General features: G+C 40.5%; 2 protein-coding genes across 3 annotated transcripts in view; one reads left to right on the top strand and one right to left on the bottom strand.

Annotated features, from left to right (window-relative positions):
* Positions 1 to 5,806, top strand: part of HEXB (hexosaminidase subunit beta) — a 33,970-nt gene extending 28,164 nt beyond the window's left edge. Inside the window, exons 8-14 of the mRNA XM_046667494.1 lie at positions 505 to 685; positions 1,257 to 1,343; positions 2,550 to 2,622; positions 3,646 to 3,820; positions 4,868 to 4,958; positions 5,115 to 5,219; positions 5,614 to 5,806. Of these exons, the coding sequence (XP_046523450.1) occupies positions 505 to 685; positions 1,257 to 1,343; positions 2,550 to 2,622; positions 3,646 to 3,820; positions 4,868 to 4,958; positions 5,115 to 5,219; positions 5,614 to 5,674 (773 nt within the window). The 3' untranslated portion in view covers positions 5,675 to 5,806. The remainder of the gene's footprint in view (positions 1 to 504; positions 686 to 1,256; positions 1,344 to 2,549; positions 2,623 to 3,645; positions 3,821 to 4,867; positions 4,959 to 5,114; positions 5,220 to 5,613) is intronic.
* Positions 5,807 to 7,178: 1,372 nt separating this feature from the next.
* Positions 7,179 to 19,025, bottom strand: part of GFM2 (GTP dependent ribosome recycling factor mitochondrial 2) — a 54,593-nt gene continuing 42,746 nt past the window's right edge. The window contains exons 18-21 of one of the 2 annotated variants that reach the window (XM_046668278.1): positions 15,462 to 15,641; positions 13,698 to 13,813; positions 9,324 to 9,506; positions 7,179 to 8,685 (exon numbers count right to left, since the gene is read on the bottom strand). In XM_046668278.1, coding sequence (XP_046524234.1) covers positions 8,557 to 8,685; positions 9,324 to 9,506; positions 13,698 to 13,813; positions 15,462 to 15,641 — 608 coding nt within the window. In that variant the 3' untranslated portion in view covers positions 7,179 to 8,556. Of the gene's footprint in view, positions 8,686 to 9,323; positions 9,507 to 11,027; positions 11,091 to 13,697; positions 13,814 to 15,461; positions 15,642 to 19,025 lie in introns of those variants that run through there. The other variant, XM_046668277.1, reaches the window with a different exon arrangement.

The following is a 19,025-nucleotide window of genomic DNA, read 5'->3' as shown; positions in this document are numbered from 1 at the left end:
TGGCAACTGACTGACTCCGATAGGAGAGGGGAGAGGCAGAGACTAGGAGGATGGTGGCAGCCTTACCAGAACAGAAAACCAGAAGCCACAGAAGCAGCTTAGGGAACAGAACATTTGGTTTTTGTTAGATCATAGTTGAGGTAAGGCTAGGATATCTAATGATGTTCAGCAGGGAATTTGAAGTAGGGACTGAAGCTCTAGAAAAAGGACTGGGATAAGCTGAAGAGTTGGGAGTCATTAATACTCGAGATAATATCTGAAGTGGATAAACTCTCAGAGCCAGGCTGATGGAGAGGGAAGCAGGCACAGGGACAGGGTTCAGGAGACAATTTGCCCTCATCTTATTTGGAAGAAATTACGATAGTAACTCTTAGTAAACAAGCTTATCTTTTTCTGTATAAAATCTCTGATAGCTTCAACAAAATAATAGTATAATCATGTGCAAAGCCATGTCTTTGTGACTAAAATATTTCCGTAGAAAAGAATCTTCATGTTTTCTTCCAGGTCAGAAGGATCTTCTGACTCCATGTTACCATGGACATACGCAGTCTGGGACTTTTGGACCTATAAACCCTATTCTCAATACAACTTACAGTTTCCTGTCTAAATTTTTCAATGAAATTAGTACAGTGTTTCCAGATCATTTCATTCATTTGGGAGGAGATGAAGTGGAATTTCAATGTTGGTATGACAATTCTATAAAACCCTTACTTCATCTTTTTTTAACCTTTGCATTTTAATTAGGTGTGCAGGTCTCCACACGAAAAGGGGAGATTTGGGTAGGACCTCTGCTCACGAGGTCTTCATTTGGCAACACAGCTGCTGAGACGGTGGATTTCTGTAGTATGTACATATAGGTGGTATGACAAAGCATAAGCTTTTAGGAAGGAGAGTAAGATGCAAAAGAAAACGGAGACTTTTTAAAAGGCCATAGTGAATGAGCACAACTTTAGTGAAAGAGGGCAATGATTAAGTGGGGGAGGTTTTTCAAGTAAAAATCCTCTGCAAATAGCCTTAGATGGAGGAAAGAGGCGGGAGGTGGGGAAAGTCATTTTTACAGGAAATCAGCCTCTGGAAAAAATTATTTGCAATGGAAAACTAAGATTACTCATAATTAAATTTTTAGGCTTAATTTATTCCCTATAAGCTTTTAATAGTTTTAAATCTGCACAAATGACGTTAGGGGTATGTGCTACTTTTAGTAGACTTGGCATGTCAGACTTTTAATGAACTTTTAATCACTGTTTTTGTTTAAGGGAGTCCAATCCAGACATCCAAAAGTTCATGCAGCAAAAAGGGTTTGGCACAGATTTTAAAAAACTAGAAGTTTTCTATATTCAAAAGTAAGTTACTTGAAAACCTACTTCTGCTCTTATTTCATCAATGCTTTTTGTAAAAGTTTAGCTATTATTTAGTACTATTTTATTTTTTCATCGTCTCTCCACCCCTTGCCAAAGACAGATGTTGTATACTTTGTTATACAAAGTGTAGATGAAGTCATAAAGAAGGAAGCACTATCCACTGCTTTCTTTACATCGGTAACATGGTGACTCTAAGCCTTCTGCAGTCACTGTGGAAATACAGGACAGCAGTCATCTGTTCTCAGGACTCCGCTCAAAGCCCGGGCTCCCCTCCGAGTCTTCATCACCATCTAGCCCCTGGAATTCATTCCTTTTGTCAACTCCAGGAGCATTTCTTTTACTTTATACCTGTGCTGTTCCTGAAGGGAGCCATAGCCACGTGTGGCTGTTTGCATTAAAATTAAAATCAAAGAGAATTAAAAATTCAGTTTCTCAGTGACATTAGCCACATTTCAAGTGTTCAGTAGCTGGATGAGGCTAGTGGCTGCCATATTGGGAAGAGCATAAATAGACATTTCCGCCATTGCAGAAAGTTCTACTGGACAGTTCTGCCCTATACTAGGGATTGGTAACTTTTTCTGTAAAGGGCCAGACACTAAATATTTTAGGCTTTGTGGGCCACATATAGGTTGCATATTCTTATTTTTTAAAAAAACACTTTACAAACATAAACCCATTCTCAGCTCATGAGCAATACAGAAACAGACTTCAGGCTGCAGTTTGCCAACCCCTGCACTGGGCAAGCCCAGATTCTAGCCTTTCCTGCTTAGCTTTTTGTGTGATACATTCTAATTTTTTTATCCTGCAGAGCACCTGGTATTTTCTAAATATCAGGAAATATTTGTGGACTGTCAGCAACTGTTGAATGTTATTAAGGTGATGTCACAGGCTAGATTATAGTTTCCTTTATTCTGATACCCAGGAAATGACTAGAGGTTGCTGTGCTGTTTCCACGTTTCCCTATGAGTTGCCACATCTTCCTCTCTCTGTGTCAGGTTCTGAGCCACGTGCTAGAAAGAAGGAACCACATGGGTCCCCACCCAGCTTTAGCTGGTTCTGCTATAATGCTGGGCACGTTATATTGAAAGGCACTTATCAACATTGCAATCCTTGGTAGGAAATGTGCATGCTTTTTAAACATATTAAGCTTGTGATCTGAAATAACTTCGTAATTTTTTTCAATGGTAGGCTTTTTAATATCATTTCAACCGTAAACAAGGGATCCATAGTGTGGCAAGAAGTTTTTGATAACAACATGAAGGTGAGAAGTTTGAAGACTGCATCTGATTCTGGTAATAGGAGAGACCTAATATTCTACTCCCTTGGATGGGAGCGGCCCTAAAGAAGCTTTCCCTGGCATCATGCGGAAATTACCTTACCTTCCCATTTAAACTGTTGTCAGGCAGCAGCTGTAGGCTGAGACCAGTGACAATGGTGTTTGTTTCTTTTTGTCCATTTATCTCATACTTTAAGTGCCTCCTCCTCATCTCTCCCCTCCTTCCCTGCTGTCTCGTTAGTAATCACAAATTGAGGTACTTCGAAGGAAGTGCTTGTTTTAGAAGAGCAGAACAAACATAAGAACAAATGAGTATTGCTACTAAAGTAGTTTTTTTTTTTTGAGGAAGATCAGTCCTGAGCTAACTCCTACCCAATCCTCCTCTTTTTGCTGAGGAAGGCTGGCCCTGAGCTAACATCCGTGCCCATCTTCCTCTACTTTATATGTGGGATGCCTACCACTGCATAGCATGCCAAGCGGAGCCATGCCTGCACCCGGGATCCGAACTGGTGAACCCCAGGCTGCTGAGAAGCGGAACATGGGCACTTAACCGCTGCGCCACCGGGCCGGCCCCATAAAGTAGTTGTTTTAAGTAAAATTGTCCACATACACTTTATTTTAAATGGCATCTCTCTCTGACATAGTCAGAATGCTTTATTTTCCTTTGAGGCAACTAAGAATTTTCAAGTCCAGCTACTAGTACTACCTTTCCAGGAGGGCTGGTGACATCCTCACAGGCAGAAATGGGACTAAAGCCTTAGTTCATTACACCTATATGGGGTCATATATAGGCAAAAGTTGAATATCCAACCTTAAGGTTGAGGAAACTTCTAATTTTGAGTCTCTACAACCAGTAATATTTGGACTAACTAGAGGGAAAGGGGAAGGAAGAAAACATGTTTTTTCAAGGCTCTTAGAAAGTTATTTTGATAATGCCTTGGACTCTTAATTTCATCTCCTGTATTTGCTAGAACTAATGCTGTCTATTGCAACTTGTAACTCTGACAGCTCCAGCCGGGCGTAGTAGTTCAAGTGTGGAAATACGGGGACTATGCTAAGGAACAAAGCAGAGTCACAGCAGAAGGCTTCCCTGTGCTCCTTTCTGCCCCATGGTACTTGGATTACATTAGTTACGGACAAGACTGGGTGAAGTACTATAACGTGGAACCTCTTGATTTTGATGGTAAGTGAAGCACCCATCAGTACCTGGATTTGCTCTACCCTCCCACTGGGAAATCCTTACCTACGTTATTACCCTCTAACCCTCCTCCCTTTTAGATTTGAGCCTTGATTTTGTATTTACTTAAAAAGAAAGGGCTCAGTATCATTTTAAACTTTGTAAAAGAAACCATAACCTTGCCTAAATAGAACTTCAAAAGTAGATTCCCTTAAATTTGGTCTCCATTTTCACTGTCTTGTTACTCACTCTCTACATTTTAAAGATGTTTGCACGACCCTTGTCTCTCCTCTTCTGAACTGCCTCCCCCATAAGACACCCAGGCAAGGCTTGAATCCAGTCCAGTGGATTTCACGCTGTGCAGTCTTAGGGTTCTGAGGAGTAGGCGTCCTTGGGGAGGGGACAAAGGAGGCGATGTCTGAGTGTTGGAGCTTCAAGCTGTCAGATCTCCTTTATGAGGAAAAGTTCCTACTTTGTCCGGTTTTGTACACCAGACTTTATTATAAAATTTCCTTTGAGAAAAAGGATTTTGCTGTTAAAAGTTTCAAAACCATAAGTCTATTAGGAACTGACATCACTGTTTTCTCTAGAAAACATTCTGAGAATCAAAAAGTCACAATTACTGTAAAATAAAGCATTAGGTACTTAGTCTCTTTGTAAGTATGTCAAGAGGTAGATATGGAAAGCAGGAGTGGTGGTCACTAATTCCAACTTCTATTCCCAGCACACTATTCAGAGGCAACCAGGGGGGAAAATGCTTCTGGAGTCCAAATAAGTTTGCAAAAAAACCAAATAAAATGGTACCTTTAATACTAGCCCACCACATTAGCTGACATATGCTAATAAGCACTGTGTGAACCACGGGGTCGGGGTGGGAATAAAGTGTGCCACTTTTTTTGGGGCCACAACCATGAACATCTCCCAGGGTCCTGCTGACTATAGCAGAGAAATGCTGTCCTAGGATAAACACAGAAGAAGAAATCAGTATCGCCTCTGTATACAAGCCTTGAGCTGCGACTGCTTAACTTCTATCAATTCAATGATTTGATGTAGGTACTTCAAAACAGAAAACACTTGTCATTGGTGGAGAAGCTTGTCTATGGGGAGAATATGTGGATGCAACTAACCTCACTCCAAGATTATGGTATGGAATTTAATGACATTTGAATTAAGATGCCTTAGCTTTCCTTCTCCATCCAAGTAGGAAAGCACTAGGAATTTCTGCAAGCATGTGATTTAGATATTACTTTAAGAAAATATGAATTTAAACTGCTTGGGCGGACATGTGGTTTAAATTTAGGCCTCGGGCAAGTGCTGTTGGTGAGAGACTCTGGAGTCGTCAAGATGTCAGAAGCTCACAGGATGCCTACAGGAGACTAACAGTTCACCGCTGCAGAATGGTCAGGTAAGACGAGGGTCTCTGCTTCAAGCCAGCAAGCTAGGGTACTGTTAAGTCCCGGGTGATCTTTAACCTTATTTAGTGTTAGCTAGATTCTTGCATTTTTTTTTGCTACAAATAGAAATGCATGTCACCTAAGAAGTAATGATTTAATTGGGAGCTATTTTTTGTAGGAAGACAATACCACCTATTAAGGAGAAGATATATTTGGACTCAAAACTGTTTTATAAATATATTAAATTTTGGTGTAACTTACAACTCCATCCTGAATCACTTTAACAATCTTTTTTAAATAACGTAATGGTTGAGTGGTTCTGATTTAAGCTATTAAGTTCTTTAAGATGGAGATGAGTGATAGCAAACGAAAACAGCTTTTATGCCTACTGTATCTGTTCTACAGACGCGGAGTAGCAGCAGAACCTCTTTTTACTGGATATTGTAACCATGAGGACAGAGTGTAAAAGCGAGCCGAAACAAAGAAGAAAAACGGGAGGGGAAAAAAGCCCGCGGCAATCTGTACTACAGTCAACTTGATTTTGAAATCATGTAAAGTAAGATTTGGTATATAAATAAAATCTTTTTATTGATTGAAACTCTATCTTATTATACATTACTCTCTTGTGAAAGAAGCTTCAGAAACACTTGTGATATTCCAAAGGGCTGAGTGTTTACTGCTGAGAGTGATAATTTCGTAGATACACAGTATAGGTCAGGTACATTAACTCAACGTCAGAGCGCACTTCTCATTACAGGCAGACATCAGAGACTACAGGTTTGATTCCAGACCACCACAGTAAAGCAAGTCACCCAGGACATATGTTTACACTATACTGTAGTCTATTAAGTATACAATAGCATCATGTCTAAAAAGACAATGTACATACTTAAAAAAATACTTTATTGCTAAAAAAAGCTAACCATCATCTGAGCCATCAGCGAGTCATAGTCCTTTTGCTGGTGGAGGGTCTTGTGAAAAAGTGCAGTGTTTGCAAAGCACAATGGTGAGGTGTGCCTGTATATAAAGTCATACACACACTGAACAGGGTAACAAGGTAAAGTGAATACATATATTGGGAAGCAGGAATCCTTAGAAGAGACAGATTCTCAATTACAAAATGAAAATATGTTGCTTTGACAGTAACTAGATGATGCTCCCAAGAAAGCTGATAGTAAAGACAAGACAGTAATTAATAACCAAGACCAGTTTCAGGATATTGTAAAAAAAAAAAAAAACTTAAAGCCAAAAGTGAAAAACAAGATCTTATGCTGAAAGAAAGAAAGAAGGAATTAATGGATGAATGTAATCATTTAAAAGAAAGAGGGCATCTGTCTGAAATGAGAAAGCAGAAAGAGGCAGCTGTCGAAGTTGAGACAATTGCAAAAAGAAGTGGCCGACACCCTCAGAAAGCAGTCTGCGTCAGAGGCTCCACCAAAGGCTGCATCATGTTATCATCATAATTTATAAGATGAGACACAGGATTTAAAGAAGAAATGTGGTCAAATCAGAAGGCAGCTGTAAGAAGCCCAGGACTGACACACAGAGGCTGTAAGACGTGCTGAGAAGATGCACAATCCCACGCAAAGCTTGAAATCGAAAATGCAGTTTCAAGTCAAAAGCTGCACTCAAAGAGCAAGCAGGCAAAACGGAACAGCTTCAGAAAAAGCTATTAGATACAAGTTAGTTTGAGGATAAAAAGGAACAATTAAATTGAGTAAAAACCATCTCTGGAATACAGTCTGGATCGAGAAATGAAGAGAAATGGTGAACTAGAAAAAGGTTACTGGATTGAAATAACTCTTAAAAATGACAAGAGGGGGGCTGGCCCAGTGGTGTAGTTGGTTAAGTTTGTGTTTGTGTGCTCTGCTTCGGCAGCCCAGGGTTCGTATCCCAGGTGTGGATCTACACACTACTCATCAAGCCATGTTGTGGTGGCATCCCACATATAAAATAGAGGAAGACTGGCACAGACGTTAGCTCAGGGACAATCTTTCTCAAGCAAAAAGAAGAAGATTCACAACAGATGTTAACTCAGAGCCAATCTTCCTCACCAAAAAAAAAAAAAAAAAAGACAAGAAGGAAGTTAAATGAAAATGGAGAGCATAGCTCCCATGGAGATTTAAAAACCAATCAAATTGAAATGGATATTCAGAGTAATGCTAAAACATAGTACTGATGCTCTTACAGCAAAACTGGAAACTGCATCTTCAAAATGTGTACGTCTGGCTGCAGAGAATCAAGTTCTTTGATAGGATTATCCATGAAAGCAAAAGTGAAAAACTAGACAAAAATAAAAAGAAGCTGGATCAAGAAGTAGTAAATCTCAAAAGTCATACAGAAATGAAGATGGTAGAACATGTTGTCAAGCAGAACAGTATAAATGAGAGACTGAAGAAAGCAAGACAGTAGAAAAATTAAAAGAAGTCAATCTATTACTGACATAAGCAGCTGCTCAAGAAAACTCAGAGCAGTTAAGAGAGAATAATAATGCTTCAATAAGAAGTCACATGGAGCTCAAAATTAAAGATCTGGAATCTGAACTCTCCAAAATGAAAATTTCTCAAGAAGATTCTAATAAAACATTGGAAACTTATAAGCAACTCTATCTAGAAGAATTAAAAGTTGTACATCATTGGCAAATAAACTAAAGAGACTAAGAAGAGGCTGGCAGAGAGCAGAACCAAACTCCTGGAGACACAGCAGAACAGATCTTTACCCAGCACTCTGACTACGAGGCCAGTCCTGGGACCACTTGTGCTGGGAATCGTAATAGCAGTTCAGTGCTCAGCAGGAATCTTGGCCCCAAGGGAAAACCCGAGCGAGTCCTACCTCAAGACCGCGGCCTCCAAATAACAGCATGGAGACGCACTGTACCAAGAGACGGCAGGAGGTGGGAAACGTCTAACCAGAGAACCAGAGAAAGATGCTGCAGAATTGGAATCTGAATTCTGTAGAGCTTCTCTAGGATCCACTGATGAGTCAAATCTAACTCAAGATCTACTTTTGAGAGCATCACAAGAATATGTACAGATTTTGAAGAAAAATTATATGATCTAAAAGATAAATAGTAAAACTTTATTTAATGGGCTGTTTACACAGCATTTTAATTGTTTCCCCTTAAATATAAGACATGTGAAAATCTTTATTAAAGGGAAATATTTTTGTATCAAAAAAAATAAAGTAGAATGGACAGTTCCAGTGCTGTCAGTTGAAGTTACATCTTTCATCTAGTTCTTTGCACTGAAACAGTAATGTATTTGTCCAATAAATAAAGCAATAAAAATTGTTCTTACTGAAACAAAGCAGGTAAGTGCTCCTGAATTTCTCCCCAAGGACCTCGAGCCCTTAGGTGAAGCCTCTTCTCTGGCTCAGCAGCGTGCTCTGGTCTTGAGGATTCATGGCTTGATAATTAGCCAGTTCTAAGGCAAAAGTAGCTGAGCCTGACGTTAGCGTTCGAAGCACAGTTGAATAGCCCTAATCAAAATAACGGAAGTCAGTTATCTCATCAAATTTCAGCCCAAGCTTTGCTTCCTGCTGCTTATCTTTGGATCGTTATCAGGAAAGGTGGTGATGTTACTCATGTCACTTAACCATATCACCTTCTTCAAATGGATCATTTAACCATTTTTCAGGAAAAAACGATAGAAATATTGTGGAAAACAGAAAACAGAGTAATGTGGGTAAGCTTCCGATGCTCTCCCTGGTCCCAGCGTGTGTTATGATCACTCTGCCCTTATACTGCTCTGCCGGCGCTCAGGCCTGTCCTCGACAGAAGAGGCTGGCAGGGAGGACACTTGCCTGAAAACTGCAATAGTGCAGGGAGGCCAAGTGCTGGGAAGGGAACAATGGTCATACAGGCTGGTGCCACATCTTGGTACAGCACACCTCAACCTCTGTGGGGGCCTGGAAACGACCCCTGTGCTGCTGTAATCCCCTGGATTCCCCCAATAATTTAAATCCAAAGTCCTAACAGCTCCCAAGGGTTGAAACTTAACAGTCATCCCATAAATCAAAGCCCTGATGCTTCTTTCAGGTGCACTGATGGTTTCTTTTCGCTCAGCATATATATTCCCTGTAAAAGGATATGTACTTTTCAGTCACAAAGCACCTACCATGATTTCTGCTAATGGAACAAATCCAATAACAACTTTGTTGTTCTGACGAGTCTGGATTTCCTGAATGTTGCCTCTTCTTTGTGCCAGATCTGCCAGGACAGGGCTGAGGTAATCTTTCGTCACTGTAACCTCAAGACCCATCAAGGGCTCTAAAACTTGCTTGTCGGCTTTCTTCAGAGCCTGAAGAAATGAAAGAATGTGAACCTCTCTTCCAAAAATCAAATTTCCACCGAAAAAAGAGGAAGATAATACTGAAATACTGCCCACACTCTTAAGCCGAGAGCTCTACCAAAGACATAGCCTACTTTAACTCTCTATAAAGACAAAGATATAGATATAGATGTAACATTTATATTATATGTTATAAATAACAATTTATATGTAAGATGTGCTGATAACATCTTACAAAACTCAGAAACTTCAATATTTGCTTGTCCACGTGTGACAGTGCTGAGATCGCTGTGGGTGTGCTGCGAGGGGTGCTTAGTAAAGCCTGGTTACACGGAGCACTTGTGAACACGTGCCCAGAGACACGGCCAAAGAAAATGGTTTTCCCCTTTCAGTCGAAGACTTAGTTCTTCCTATTTGAACCTGTTTTGTTCCTGACGTCTCCAGTTACAGTCCATGGCACACGTCAGGGCAGTCAAGGAGGGAAGTAAAGGGGAGAGCTAAAAAAAGATAAATTTAACACTATAAGGTGGTAGAAACACATCCTCTATTTAAAATAAACGGATTGTTATCTCTTCAGAATTTTAGGCTTCAAAGGCCAAGAAGAACAAGCACATAAAGAAAAGAACGCGGAAGCCGAAAAAAGCTAAACTAGCATAGGGCGAGTAGGAGTGGAAGAAAACTGGGGGAGGAGCAGCAATGTAAAGAAAACTTATTGTCCCTGTCAGACACCGTCTTTAATGGTATTGTTACATCAGACAAATTGGTAAGTGGGTTTTGGATGGTGTTTGCAAGCACCATAAGCACTGGTGGTTTGATTTTAAAAGCTATCTTACTCCTCCAGCCTGCCAGAGTTCAAAAGTAACAGAACAACTTCCTAGAGAGTCTAAACCTCTGCTTGGTCAGCAGGGGGGCTGTAATAAACTTAGATTCAGCAATGGAAACCAAGCAAATAAGAGCTGGGGCTCTGGAACGTGCCCTCGCCTTTGGCTGATCATTTTTCTGTTCCCACCCACTGCTCACTTCTCATTAGTACTAAGCCTTAGATGGTGACTTGATCATTGCCTCTATTGTCAAGAAATGGTTCCAGGCCTCTAACTCTTTGTCCCTGATTCCTCACCTCTTCCTCCTTCTCCCCTGCCCCTTACCCTCACAATCATGAAAAATGGCCAGATTAGTAAAATCAAGAGTATATTCTCTTTATCACGTAAATTTCAAAAAACAGCACACATGGTAAAACATAATCTCTCAGTTCTTCATAGCTGATTAAGCTTTTAAAACCACTATCAGCTGAAATGACTCATCTATATACAGAAAACGTATCTAATAGTCCTTCCTGAACGAAAACATTAAGAAATGTGACAGCAGCACCCAACTTTATAGCCTCTGTATTTTTGTAGTTCTTACCGAGAGCTTTGTGCCACTTCACATGTCTTTCAAAACAAAATAACAGAGTGGGAGAAGGTAAAAACTAAGGAAAATGCCACAATTAAGGAATTTAGTTGTAAATTCTTTGTCTCTAACCAGACATACCGTGCTCATGGGTCTGTCCTTAGTCCTCTTTTCTCTTCACAATCTCTTCCTTGGCAACATCGCCTAATTGCAAAAACAACTATGTAGCTTCCTCAAGAAGTTTTAACTCTACCCAGCCCACGGTCTCTGAGTGTGCCAGCCCTGTGCTCTGTCTGCCTGCTTTGGCATAGTGTCTGAATGTCCTACAGCAACCCAGTATGTCCCAAACTGAGCTCGTCATTTCCTTTCCCACTCTTGCCTGCTCTCTCTTTCTGTGAGGGTGTCACTAGTCTTCAGTCCACCTGGACATGCGGCTGCGACTTGCTTTTCTCCAGGTAAGCTGTAAGATGTCCCTCCCCAGGGCCGGTATCTTACTGCAGACCTCAGCCATTCCCTGACCTAGCTCTCTTCCCTGTGCCAATCCCTCCTGCATTCTAAGGATTATTCTGCCCTCTTGAAAAACTTTAAATTATCCACCACTGTTCTCAAAACTAACCTCAAAGTCCTAAATGTGGTTTTTAAAGGTTTCTCTACAGCCTGACACTGTTTTACTTTTCCCATACTGTTTTTCACTACTCTCCAGCCTTCGTCTACGCTACACTACAGCTGAGGGACTCTTTAATCTCCCTGACTGGAACGCCGCCCACTGTGCCCAAATCCTCCAAATCATCATAGCTCAAACATTAACTTCTTTGTAAAAACCCTGCCCAATTCTTATGGTTCTCTGTCTGTTCTGTCTAATATTTTGGCTGTTTGGCTGTATTTAATTCCCTTCTAAACCATAAGCTTCTTTAGGTCAAGAAAAACGTATGCATCCTATCTGTGTCCATCTCAGTGCTCGGTGTGCTGCAAACACAACACGATGGCTCAATAAATACAGGAAGAATCATTAACTTCTCATAAGCGGAGGGCAGCTGGCCCCCAGATGAAGCTTAACAAGTGCGGGCGTACTTCCATTAGGAGTATTTCATTTAAAGTAATGAATTAACACTAAAGATTAAATGGAAGCCCCCATAAAGTTAATTCTAGTTCTCTAGTATGGTCCTAACAAAAAAGGCTAACCAACTCAGAAATACTTAGAGATTTTAATTTTAGAAGGCATATTAGATTTTGAAGGACTGGCCAATATACTAGCTTGGGGTTATATCCTCTTTCAGGCTACCATTATTTCAATGGTAACTAAAACCAATTTGAGGAGAAACTTTAAAAATTACTGGAAAGTAAATGTTCTCAACAATTTAATAGTGACTACTTTACAGGTGATATTTCTAACTATACACTTAGGCAAACAGTATTTAAATAATTTTTTTTTTTAAAGATTTTATTTTTCCTTTTTCTCCCAAAGTCCCCCGGTACATAGTTGTGTACTCTTAGCTGTGGCTCCTTCTAGCTGTGGCATGTGGGACGCCATCTCAGCATGGCCTGATGAATGGCGCCATGTCCGCGCCAGGATTTGAACCAGCGAAACCCTGGGCCGCCAAAGTAGAGTGCACGAACTTAAACACTCGGCCATGGGGCCGGCCCCTTAAATAATTTTTTTTAAAGCATTTTTTTTAAATCAAAAAACTTTTTAAGAGGTATGAATTTGAACTCATGAAAGAGACATTAACTTCAGCTTTTTAAAGTCAGGGGGTTAGGGTATTTAAATTCACTTTACAATTATGGATTCAAATAAGACTATGGAAAATCAGGTCCCAAAATCAGTCCAAAATATTAGAAAATGGTTTTTTTGTTTGTTTGTTTTTAATTTTTTTTAAACATTTTATTTTATTCCTTTCTCTCCCCAAAGCCCCCCAGTACATAGTTGTATATTCTCAGTTTTAGGTCCTTCTAGTTGTGGCATGTGGGATGCCGCCTCAGCATGGCCTGATGAGCAGTGCCATGTCTGTGCCCAGGATCCAAACTGGTGAAACCTGGGTCACTGCAGCAGAGCACGTGAACTTAACCACTCGGCCATGGGGCCGGCTCCCTAGAAAATGATTTTAAAAGTAAGTGTTTCAACACAAAATTAGTCACCTACCAAACTAGAGCATCTCCACACTGAGGAGAATGCATGGAATCAGCGTTCAGCACACTGAGGTCCTGGGGTTTAGTCCAGCTCTGGTAGGTTACTGGGGCAAGACACTTAAGGACATACCCCCAGGTAACCACACCAAGAATACCAAGTTGCTTGATGCTTTGAGAAGGGAAGATGCTTATCCTGTGTCTGTTATTCAGCAGACTTATCTGATTGCGTTGATCCCTGATTAAAGTAATCTTATTTGAATAAACATGAACTCCAAAAGTGGAACCAATATTAGATCTTCAATGTCCTTTAGACTGTAGCCCATCTGGGGCTAAGCTGACTCCAGAAGTGTCCTCTAGTCAAACCTATCAAGGTTGCCTCTAACGGCTGGGTGTCTGGGATGGGGAAAGCAGAGATGTCACTTAAGGAAAGTTGCCTATTTGCCAAAATCTGATGATATTTCACAGCAATCTGTGTTAAACAGTAATGTCTTAGATCCTCTTTCAAATAAAACCCTGGTGATTAAGAAATCAAAGATTGTCTATGGTAAAAGCTCTTGTTAACTATAAGGCTCAGGAGGCAGAAACACAAGGTCAGGCACTGAAAGCACAGCTGTCTGTGGATCAGCGGCACACTCCTGTCAGGAGAGTCACCTTAAAGCAAAAACGATTAGGACGGTGCTATACCTTTTGTAGGCATCTTGAGACACAGGCAGAAATCATAGTTGTGGAGGTACCAGGATGGATCATCAGCGAATGTAAAGTAATCGCCACATCTTGAATTGGGGATCCAAGCAATGGTCCTAGGCAAAGGGAAAAAATTGCAATCTATTAGGACCCAATATGTAATGAGGAGTAAGTGAGAAATGTAAAGAGATAGAGAGAGGACTTCCGGTTTCTAGTTCCACATATAAGAAGCTTAGAAGTTGTCACTCTGTCCTAACAACCAGTAAAAAGCAGAACAGACTGAAAAATAAACAACTCTTCTTGGATCTGTTAAGAGAGGGGACGACAAAGGGCAAACCACTGCCCCTAAGACTGCAGAGACAGCCAGGCCAACACGGGGCCACAGCTCCCTGGAGCAGGGACTCGTGAACAGAAAGGGCCCGGGAACCAGTGCTGGGGTAAGAAAACCTGAACTTTCTGATGAACTGCTGGAGGCTCAGGGTGGACAAGTCTGAGAGTTACCAACTCCAGGGGCATGTAGTCATGGAGGAGGCCCTACAATTTTGTGAGATTTACCTTTAGGAGCTCAAGTAGGTTCTCACAGTAAACATGACAGAAAAATCCCCTTGTGCTTCAGGCCGGGGGAGGGGAAGTGAAACCACTCTGCAATACTCCAGAGCACTCGTTCTTCACAAGGCCTGCCTTCAGGGGGAGCGAGTTAACCAGAGCCTAACTGACCTGGGGGGAGTGCCCAGCTCTAGCCCACTCTAGCCAGCCTGCCCCACCTAAGGGGGGAGAAGAACCCTGAGAAACACTTGCGCAGTTCCCAGTCCTGAGACGCAGGCTCCCTGAGACAGAGACCTAGTCCGAGGACTACAGAACGCTCCCCCATCACGACCACATTACTAAAGGCCCATCTACAGCAGTTCCTCTGACCAGGCACATCATGTCTGGCTACCAAGAAAAAATTACACAGCATATTCAAAGTCAAAAAGCACATCTGAAGAGACAGAGCACACATCAGAAGCAGACATGACAGAGATGTTGGAATGATCAGACCGGGAATTTAAATCAAAGAAGATGAGTATGCTAAGGGCTCTAATGGATAAAGGAGACAGTGTGCAAGAACAGATGGGGAATGTAAGCAGAGAGACAGAAATCCTAAAAAAGAATAAAAAAGGAATGCTTGAGATCAAAACCACCATAACAGAAATGAATAATGCCTTTGATGGGCTTATAAGCAGACTGGACATGGCTGAGGGAAGAGTATCTGAGTCAGAGGATATCTCACTAGAAACCTCCAAGACTGAAAAGCAAAGTGAACGAAAGACTGGAAAAACAGAGCAGAACATCCAAGGACTGTGGGACAACATAAAAGGCACGACAGGGATGGCCAGGTGGCACAGCGGTTAAGCGCGCACGTTCCGCTTCTGCGGCCCGGGGTTCACCGGTTCAGATCCCGGGTGCAGACATGGCACCACTTGGTTAAAGCCTTGCTGTGGCAGGCGTCCCACATATAAAGTAGAGGAAGATGGGCACGGATGTTAGCTCAGGGCCAGTCTTCCTCAGCAAAAAGAGGAGGATTGGCAGCAGATGTTAGCTCAGGGCTAATCTTCCTCAAAAACAAACAAACAAACAAAAAAAGGCGTGACAAATGCATAATGGGAAGAGAGAGGGAGAAAGCACTCCCAAAGTTAGAAAGAAAGACTGAAACAACCTGCTCTGTTAGGAGTGATTCGATGGTTCAGCGTGATACAAATGCCTACTCTTACTTGAGTACCTTACCTTGGAGGCACACACTGTGGATTCCATTTTCAATGGCCTCCTGGGAGGCCTTCAGAAGGTCTTCACTAACACTGTCAGCATACTCGATAACTGGCCTAACAGAGGCTGTTTCAATTGGCTTTGCTTCCAGTTCCACAGTCACAAGGTGCCGTTTGTCTCCTAAAGTTCTATCTAAGGTATCTGTAAACAAATTGAATATAGCACTTCAGAGATTTGTTCTGGAAAGGTGTCAAGGTGCCACAAATGACAAAATTACAATCAACAAGTTCAAGGTCTCATAGAAGATAAAGTGGGAGAAAATATTAACAATGGCACTAAATATAGTATAAACATATCAGAGTAAACAGTTCTACCAAGAAAGCATCTGCTTCTGTGTTTATCAACGTTAAAAAGCCACTCTGAATCACCTATTAATATTGCTACAGTGTTAAGATGCATCGAGGCAGATGATCACAGAAATTCTGATATGCAGATCACACTTTTAAACTTTTTGAAACATCTCTTATGTGATTGAAATTCTTTTAATGACAAAATTTTTATTTAAAGCAAAACAGAGTACAAAAGGTTATCTAATGAGAATTAAAAGGCTTTAACCCTGCCAACCCACAAACTGTTAAATTTCATATATTCTTTAAGTAATATTTTATGCATTTCATGTTTATGATTCCTTTCCCAAAAAACTAGTGAAATGTCTTTTTCTAAGACTGAAAATAGTACATCTCATTTGCTAACAACCAGCAGCTGTCACCAATCTCCAATATTTTACTAAAACAAAACTATGCTGTATTTATGCAAGTGACCATGTAACACAGTGACTCATGCGCCAAATTCAGAACTAAGAATTACAGTATACAAAACCTCTTAATAATCCCTTTCTAAGCTAACTTTTATATTGTGACTTTATATTTAAAAATATACACATAAGCTAAAAATAAAACGAACATTCATGAAACTTAAAACAAGAAACCAAACATTCCAAGTAACCTAGAAGCCTTCTGAAACCACCACTATGATGTTACATTTAATCATTGCTATGATTCTCTTCAGAGCCACACCACATATGCATGTATCCCTAAACAATATAGTTGACTTCTGCTTTGTTCTGAATTGGGTATATTGTGTGTACTCTGCACCTTGCGTTTTTGCTTCACATTTGTGGAGCATTGGGGCATAGCGTGTTGATGTCGTTCACTCTTTTTCACTGCTATGTAGGATTCCACTGTATGAACACAGTACAATTCATCCCTTCTCTGTCCACAAATATTTGGGCTATTTTTGCTTACAGTTTTTTTATTACAATGCTATTATTAAGATTCTCACATCTGTCTCTTGCATACATATAAGAGTTTCTCTAGGGCATATGCCAAGGAGTGGAAATGCTGAGTAGTAAGGTCTGTGCGTGGTCAATTTCACAGGAAAGTTGCCAAATTGTTTTCATGCTGGTTACATAATTTACACTCCCATCAGAAGTTTTTTTTATAAGAGTTTCCATTGCTCAACATCTCAGCAGCTCTTGGCACTGTCAGATTTTGTTGGTGTAAAATGGTATCTCATATCTTAACCTGCATGATCCTAACCGTCACTGAGATGAAGAATCTTTTAACATGTTCACGGACCTTTTGGGCATCCTTCTTTGTGAAATATCTGTTCAATCTTTTTTGGTCACTTTTCTACTTGGTTGTTTGTCATGTTTTTACTGATCTTCAGAAGTTCTTTATATATTCTGGATACTAATCTTTTGTCAGTTTTACATGATGCAAATATCTTGTCTCAGACTTTGGTATGTCTTTATGCTTTCTTTACAGTGTGTTCTAATAAACAAATTCTTAATTTTAGTAACATCAAACTTAGCAATCTTTTAGTTCATGGCTTCAACTTTTGGTGTTATGTGTTCCCCTATCCCAGTTAGTAAGATAATTATCATATATTTTCTTCCAAAAATTTGAAGGTTTTTTTTGTTTGCATAGATTAGCATTTATTTTCCCTATACTTTTGAGCAACTTTTCTTTTATTTTTAGGTTTTCAGTTGACGTGGAATTGACTTTTGTATATGGAATGGGGTAGGAATCTAAATCTATTTCCATATGGATAATTATTCCAGGCCCATTTACTTCAGTCAGTCCATCCCTTCCCACTGAGCTGCAATATCACTCTGATATGCCTCACATTTCCAAATATGTATGCATCTGTTTCTAGGCTTTCTGGTTTGTTCCACTGGTGTATTTGTCTATTCCTAGCTTGATCAGTATCATAATGACTACGGTTTTGTAATAGGTATTAATGTCTAATGCACATCTTTGGGTAGCACTGGTATCTTCATGATATTTAGTCTTCTTGTCTGTGAACAGCATGGTTTTCCATTTAACTTAGGTCTTTTCCTAACGTCTGCAAATTTTTATAACTTTTCTGGATGAATACAATGTCAACGTGCTCCTCATTAGTGAGGTGCGATCATTAGTGATTTGATCATACAGTCGAGGTGTGGTCTGACTGCTGCAGCATCTAGTTACTAGTTTTTTACCGTGCAACTAATAAGCAGTCTACGGGGAAACACCTTCATTCCATGCAAACATGCTGCTCCTCAACAATGTACCTGATATTAAGTATTCAGGATAGTTGCAAAATGACCGTTTTCCTACTCCACCCCACTGCATGACATCTAACAGTCAGCACCTGGCATTCCAGTGTAAGGAAGAACCAGCTCTTCTTCCCATTTGTTTATCTGTTATCAGTATGGACACACGAATACTTACTTTTTCTCAATGGTCTATAATTATTGTACTTCATTATTCTGGTGTTCACATTAATCCACATTTGGCTGATGAAGCCTCTTCAAGTTGGTTCCTGTGTGTCAATATGACATGCCCCCATCATTTTTTTGAGCATTTCCTTTCTTTCTCACATAACATGATGTTACATTGCCTGCTTATTTTTGATACTCTGTTCCTTACTAATGCTTTCTGTGCTCTCTTTGATTTCTTCAAAAGAATATACTTATTTTATATTCTGCATCTGATATGTCCACTATCAGAAGGCTTTGCTGTTCTAACTCTGACATTTGTTTCTATTGCCTTTTTGCTCATTGTGCCTTTTCTCATGGTTTTATGATTTAAAAACACTTTTTTCTCTTGTAAGTTCACATTATTTTTTTTTTCTTTTGAGGAAGATTAGCCCTGAGCTAACATCTGCCATCAATCCTCCTCTTCTTTTTTTGCTGAGGAAGACTGGCCCTGAGCTAACATCCATGCCCATCTTCCTCTACTTTATATGTGGGATGTCCACCACAGCATGGCTTGACGAGCGGTGCGTAGGTCTGCACCTGGGATCCAAACCTGCAAACCCCAGGCTGCTGAAGCAGAACGTGTGAACTTAACTGCAGCGCCACCGGGCCGGCCCCGAAGTTCACATTACTTTATCTGGGAGATTTTCTTTGAGGCCTGGGTTGAAGATACATTTATCTCAAGAGGCCCAACATTTGTCTTCTCCAGGTTCCCTGGAATACTACCAATCCATGAGCACTTTACACTAAATTCTTCTTGATTTGGAGTTTTTCAGGTCATATTA

This window comes from Equus quagga, chromosome 7 (genome assembly GCF_021613505.1).
Source record: "Equus quagga isolate Etosha38 chromosome 7, UCLA_HA_Equagga_1.0, whole genome shotgun sequence".
Lineage (NCBI taxonomy): Eukaryota > Metazoa > Chordata > Mammalia > Perissodactyla > Equidae > Equus > Equus quagga.
Note: the sequence above shows the minus strand (reverse complement) of the source record. Positions and strands in the feature narration are given on the sequence as shown.